We start from the raw sequence: 7,284 nt of genomic DNA on the forward strand, positions 1-7,284 counted from the left end.
GGGTAGATGTTAAACATACATTTTATAGTGTAAGGTCGGGTTACCATAACAACTAACTTTTTATGGTGCGATTTTCGAGAAATCTGATGTAAGATGGAAGTGTTTATACAACGTTAACTTTCACCTACACGAAAATTGCGACTGCATGCACTGTGCAAATTTTTTTAATGGAAACCTGGTAACTTCAGTAGATTATGGCTCCATTTTTTACGGCTCAATTAAAACGAGCCCTCTGTGTGTTACCGGCAGCCAAAAGGGATAAAAATAATCAGTGGCAAAAATGTTATACGATGGAACCTATGTTAGATCTTTGGAGGGATGCCATTTTATGACCAGTTACCTATAAGTTGAACAGTATTTTCGTGGAGGATAGCTGGCAACTCTACCAGTATTTTGGGGTCAATTTAACAAGCTGCGTCGGACAGGGGTGCACATACGCGCCCCTGTCTTCTGCAGCTCGCCTCTGGCAGGCTGAATTCTGCTGCCGGAATTCAGCATTGCAGATGAGCACTATTTTGCTTTCCTGTGCATTCCCACCCCCTGCCCGCACACAGCCAATCACGTGCGGGCAGGAGCTGTCAATCTCCCCAGTCGGACGAGTCTGGGTGATTGAAATTCACCACCTAAGAGGTGGAGAAGGAGTTAGGGAAGCAGCGGTCTACTGACTCTTGTGAGAACCTGCAGTCGTAGGCAGGCGAAGGGGTTGATAAATCGACCCCTTTAGGTTCAAGTCAATATAGAAAATATAGAATCAATTTGGAAACAAAAATTCTGTTGTGGTGGAATTTCATCTTCATGTGTGGGATTCAAATTTAAAATAAATGATAATTAGGCCTGATAATTATGCAAATGTATGATAAATAGCACAGCCTTTATCTTTTTCCAATAACGGTGGCAATTCTATTTAGTAAATAGGTATATCAGTACATAGGTAGGTTAGCTGTGACTGTGTGTCTTAGAATCAGGGTATTTTTAGCAGTACATGTTTGCAAGTATATATCAGAACAGTCTTATCAGTACATATATAAGAGGGCTTATGTATTAATGTATAAATTATGTGTGAGTACCAAAATCTCTCTTCTCTCTCCTCTCTCTTTCTCCTCTTGTTTCTTTCCTTCTCTCTCTCTCTCTCTTTCCTCTCTCCCTTTCTCTCTCCTCTCTCTCTCTCTTCTCTCTCCTCTCACTTTCTCCTCTTGTCTCTCTCTTTCTCTCTCTCTCTCTTTCCTCTCTCCCTTTCTCTCTCCTCTCTTTCCGCTCTCTCTCTCTTCTCTCTCCTCTCTCTTTCTCCTCTTGTCTCTCTCTCTCTCTCTCTCTCTCTCTCTTTCCTCCCTCCCTTTCTCTCTCTGCTCTCTCTCTCTTCTCTCTCCTCTCTCTTTCTCCTCTTGTCTATCTCCCTTCTCTCTCCTCTCTCTTTCTCCTCTTGTCTCTCTCCCTCTTTCTCTCTCCTCTCTCTCTCCCTCTCTCTCTCTCTCCTCTCTCTCTCTCTCTCTTCTCTCTCTCTCCCCTCTCTCTCGCTCTCTCTCCCCCCTCTCTCTCTCTCCTCTCTCTCGCTCTCCTCTCTCTCTCTCTCTCTCTCTCTCTCTCTCCCCTGCACCCTGGCAGAAGTATGACAGTTTGGTGAGTTTCCTGGGAACTATGAATTATTAGATAGATAGATATAGCTATCTTAATTACAAAAGTGTGCACTCACCCAATAGTGGGTGGCTGCATAACACTGAATCATATAAATTCAAAGTAAAACAGCTAACCCTCACCACATTTTATTTCATAGTGCAATTTATTTCAAGCATTATCTTTGGGGGGGAAGGGGAAATATCCCCAAAACATCATACTTGCAATAAAGTGCAGACAGGTGATTAAAGGGACAGTTCACCAAAAATGTTCTCCCCTTAAATTATTCCTAATGATCCTTTTTACCTGCTAGAGTGTATTAAATTGGTTACAAGTAGCTCCTTTATTCCTATTTCAGCATTTGAAATAGCTGATTTAGTCTGTGGTATAGCCACCTACCCTGAATTTTTTTATACTGAAGTACAGGCTATTCACAAGGCTAAGTAAACACAGCCAGCAGAAGAAGTTACACTCTCAGTGGGATGCAGGATAGTTAAGTAATAAAATGAAAATTTCCCATTGTTCTCTCTATGTATTGAGCTTTGGTGTTCCAGACAAATATAAGATAAGGAAGCAAGTCTGTGTACACAAAGTGATAACATAATGAGATCTGATATTACCTTTAAGTTTAACCAATTGTAATAGGCTGTGGTTTCAAGGCACAAAACCAGCTACTTCATATACTAAAAATAAACTTGAAAATGCAATTTCTCAAATATTTTATACTCTGCAGTTGGTATAATAAGTAATTTAAAATACATAAATGGAAAAATAATTTTACAGTGTACTGTCCCTTTAATATGTATCTAGTAAGGTATATCAGAGTGTATAAATTGACTTTGCTTATCAATACTTTTCAGTGTGCAGAGAGAACAGGTATATACTAATATAATGTAGCTGGGGGTGTGTATATCCAGATTTATCAATAAGAAGTGATATTATCAAGGTATTCACCATAGGCAAATGTTATCTCGGCAACCTTTGCTGGATAGCTGCTGCAAGGTACTGCCACTTTAACCACAGTTGCATGTACAGATGGCACAGAAGGAGTTAAACTAATCAGGGCTCACCTCTCACTTCCCTTTGTAGAGAAAGTCAAACAGGTTTCGGTGAGAGGTCATGTGTGTTTATAGGGATCTGTAAAACTCAGGCAGTGTCAGGGCCAACCTCCTTTCAAACACACACACACACTATAACAGCCACAGTGCCAGCCAACCTCCCCCTCACAAACGTGACACTAAACTGTACACTTAAACCAATGTCAACTTTCATTCTCAAACACTTACTGTTGCTGGATTTTAGATCCCGATGGATGACAGGAACAATGGCTTCATTGTGCAGGTAATTCATTCCTCTGGCTATCTGAACTGCCCAGTTTACTAAAACATGCGCAGGGACCTTCTTTCCAGCCAGGGCCCGGTGTAATGGTCCACCTCTGGCATACTCCATGACCAAGCAAAGATTAGGAGGTGTCAAACAAACGCCTTTTAGCGATATAATGTTGGGGTGACGTAACATGCAGAAGAGCTTAGCCTCTTGCCTGACATTCTCTGATGTTACATTGATGTCGTCATCTGGATCATGTCTCACAGCCTTCACAGCAACCTCTTCTTCTCTCCATATTCCCTTGTAGACCTTCCCAAAGCCTCCCACTCCTATAATCTCTTCTAAGGCTAGCTCATCAAACTTGATCTTCAGAGGGCGCGGAAATTCTGTTGGGGTTCCCTTCAAAGTTGTATATTTAAGGTCACTCACTACATAGTTACTAGGAAAGATGCCTACCTTATCTCTAATCTTGCCCGTCCACCAACCCTCATCTCCTGACACCGTAGAGTCCTTGGAGAGTATTTCCACTAGGTCTCCCCTCCGTAGTGTCAGCTCCTCTTCGGCAGTAGCCTCGTAGTCAAAAACAGCAGTCCACAAGGGGTTGGAAACCCCATACTCCAGCATGTCATTCCACACACCATTTTCCTTGGTGTCTTTGGAATTTTGCCACAACAAGGCATCAGATTTCTGTGGATTATCCATCCCCACTGCTCAATCCTTAGGAGAAAATGGAAAAAACCTTGCACACCATTTTAGTTCCAAGAGTTTTGTTGAAAAGGGAAGCAGCGGATGAAAATGAGGGTTCTACACAAACCCGGAATCAACCCATCTGTAATGTTGATCCTTGTTTGCCTAAGCAATACCTCCATCACATATCCTTGATATTAGTCCAAAGATTGAGTGGAAAACCTCAACTTGGATTCCAGTTAAAAATAAACAAGGAACTGTAGAGCAAATAAATTCCATTACAGTTAGTCAATAATTAAGATCACAGCTAGGCCGAAACTCCAACTTCATAGGGCCCCTATAGATTAATGCCTGTCTTTAATTCTCTCCTATGGTCAATCCAGCTGGTTCTTCATGACATTATCATCTTCACGTAGGAACTGTGTGGAATATTATGAATGAACAATATTAAGTTTGGTTTTCATTTAAAAACAAAAAACACAATCCCCAGATTTTCAACAGTATATAAGAGATAGAAAGACAAATATATGTGTACAGTATATGTGAGTGTGTGCGAGTGAGAGAAAAAAAAAGAGCAGGAAGAAAAGAGAGAAATGTATTTTGATCAACAGCATTTACAATAAAATACATTTGACTGGTAAAAATATTATATACACAGCACAGTATCACATTAATCTGTATATAAAATTGCAAATAAGAGGTGTGGGGCTTAGTTTCTGTAAAAGCCTGGGAAAATCTGGTTCCTAAACAGTTAACAGACCTAATGTTTATTTCATCAGCAGAAATATGACACTGAGCAATGCCGGACTGTAGATCTACCTGTCACACAGGCTAAAGGATTATAGTGTCATCCTTCGCTGGTAGTGTCACACATAGATACCTGATTTGCTGGTTGCCTTTAGAAACAGGCTGAGACATTGCAAGATGTCTAGTGACCTATTGACTGTACATTTTCAGGACAGGCTCAGACAATGCTGATTGTGATATATAAGATGAACCCCCCTCACTGCACATTATCCGAACAGGTTCAGACAAAAAAAGATTTTCTAATATAAGGTGACCCCCTTGACTGCATATTATCAGGGCAGGTAAAAAGAGTGCTGAGTTTCTAATATAAAGTGACTGCTTGACTGTACATTAATATTACAGGCTCAGCCATTTGCTGGGTGACCTCCTTAGTGCATATAACTGGGCAGGTTTGGACAGTGATGGTTCTCTAATAATGAGTGATCAGCTGATTGCAAATTATCAGGACAGGCTCATTCATTGCTAGGTGTCTAATACAGAGTGATCCTATGACTGCATATTATCAGGGCAGGTAAAAAGAGTGCTGAGTTTCTAATATAAAGTGACTGCTTGACTGTACATTAATATTACAGGCTCAGCCATTTGCTGGGTGACCTCCTTAGTGCATATAACTGGGCAGGTTTGGACAGTGATGGTTCTCTAATAATGAGTGAACAGCTGATTGCAAATTATCAGGACAGGCTCATTCATTGCTAGGTGTCTAATACAGAGTGATGCTATGACTGCATATTATTTGGACAGGTTTTGACAGTGCTAGGAGTCTAATATAGTGTTACTCCATCTGTACATTATCAGGACAGGCTGAGCCAGTGTTGGGAGTCCAATACAGTGTGAATCGCTGACTGCACATTATAAGGACAGGCTCAGACGGTGCTGGGTGTCTAATGTAGTGTGACACCCTAACTACATATAATCAGGACAGGCTCAGACACTGCTGGGTGTTTAAATGTAGGGTAAAATCCTCACTGTACATTATTAGGACTGGCTTAAACAATGTGTGTAATGTAGGGTGACCCCCCCCCTGGTTGCACATTATCAGGACAGGCTCAGTCTTTGTATGTAGGGTGAGCGCCTAACTATGTATTATCTGGACAGACTCAGACAGTGCTGGTTGTCTAATTAATAAAGATTTTCCAGATTAGACAGTGCTTGGTGTATATATATATATATATATATATATATATATATATATATATATATATATATATATATATATACACAGTATATATATATATATATATATATATATATTCACATTTGTAAGCCACCAGCAGGAGTCCCCATTAAACACCCACCAATCCAGACCACTCACCTTGCTTGATGCTTTCAGCAGCATCTACATCCCAGATATGCTGAGAGAGAGATGCCTCGGTGCACCAGGATCCTAAAATAGTCTGTATGGTGACTGGTTGCCAGCTCTCTATGCATCCAGTAATGAAACATTCCTCTCTACAGCCACCAGCCTCCTCTTCTCCTCACCAACCTTCATTATTTTACTTCCATTCAATGTATTTCCATCCATCCTTCCTTAACCTGCATGGATGAAGCTTTTAACCCCTAAAATACAACCCCCTCCCCCTAGAATAATGGTTGCCATTCACCTTCCACAAGCTGTCAGCTGTTCTAGGGAGTCCAAACACACAGTTTCACCCCCCCCTCTCTGTTCCTGGTGCATTGTGGGAAATGTAGTCTTTGAAGTGTAAGGGGACAGTTGCATTGTGTGGCCAGCAGGCTGTGCCATTTTGTCCCTAGGGAGCCATCACAGGGACGAGAATTGTAAAATGATACCTATGCCTCGTTTGTTTAAATATTTAAATATTTGGGAGTTTGTGGGTGTGTTTGTATATATGTTTATATATTTATTTATTCATATAAGCATTTATTTCCATAAATAATCACATTGTATTTAGGGTATGTACATGGAAGGAAGATTATAGATCTGTCTATCTATCTGTTTGTCATCTATCTAAAAATACATGTGTGTGTGTGTGCTTTAGATAGATGCTACTTAGATAAAGACAGACAGACAGACAGATAGACAGACTGACTGACTGACAGGCAGATAGATAGATAGATATATAGATATATAGATAGATAGATAGATAGACAGATAGATAGATAGATAGATAGATAGATAGTATGCCAGATATATAGTATGGCATATAGATTATAGATAGATAAATAGATAGATAGTATGGCAGATAGATAGATATATAGATAGTATGGCAGATAGATAGATTATAGATTTATAGAATGATTGATAGATAGATAGATAGATAGTATGGCAGATAGATTATAGATAGATATAGATAGTATGGCAGATAGATAGATAGATAGATAGATAGATAAATTGATAGTATGGCAGATAGATAGATTATAGACAGATAAATAGATAGATATAGACAAATAGATAAATAGAAAGATGATAGATATAGACAGATAGATAAATAGATAGATATAGACAGATCGATAAATAGATAGATGATAGATAGATGGATGGATGGATAGATAGATAGATTATAGATATATATAGACAAATAGATCAATAGAAAGATGATAGATAGATGATAGATAATAGATAGATAGATAGATAGATAGATAGATTATAGATGATAGATAGATCATAGATAGATAGTATGGCAGATAGATAGATAGATGGATAAATAGACAGACTAACAGATAGATGGATAGATAGATTAGATAGATGATAGATAGATAGATTAATAGATAGATAGATAGTATGGCAGATAGATAGATAGATAGTAGTGCAGATAGATAGATGGATAAATAGACAGACTAACAGATAGATGGATAGATAGATAGATAGATTAGATAGATGATAGATAGATAGAT

At 39.2% G+C, this 7,284-nt stretch overlaps 1 protein-coding gene across 1 annotated transcript in view; it reads right to left on the bottom strand.

The window, feature by feature from the left end:
• The window catches only part of MAP3K10 (mitogen-activated protein kinase kinase kinase 10), a 58,161-nt gene extending 52,107 nt beyond the window's left edge, over positions 1-6,054 (bottom strand). Inside the window, exons 1-2 of the mRNA XM_053721793.1 lie at positions 5,744-6,054; positions 2,898-4,043 (exon numbers count right to left, since the gene is read on the bottom strand). Of these exons, the coding sequence (XP_053577768.1) occupies positions 2,898-3,639 (742 nt within the window). The 5' untranslated portion in view covers positions 3,640-4,043; positions 5,744-6,054. The remainder of the gene's footprint in view (positions 1-2,897; positions 4,044-5,743) is intronic.
• Positions 6,055-7,284: the final 1,230 nt, after the last annotated feature.

Source organism: Bombina bombina, chromosome 7 (genome assembly GCF_027579735.1).
Source record: "Bombina bombina isolate aBomBom1 chromosome 7, aBomBom1.pri, whole genome shotgun sequence".
In the NCBI taxonomy this organism is placed as follows: domain Eukaryota; kingdom Metazoa; phylum Chordata; class Amphibia; order Anura; family Bombinatoridae; genus Bombina; species Bombina bombina.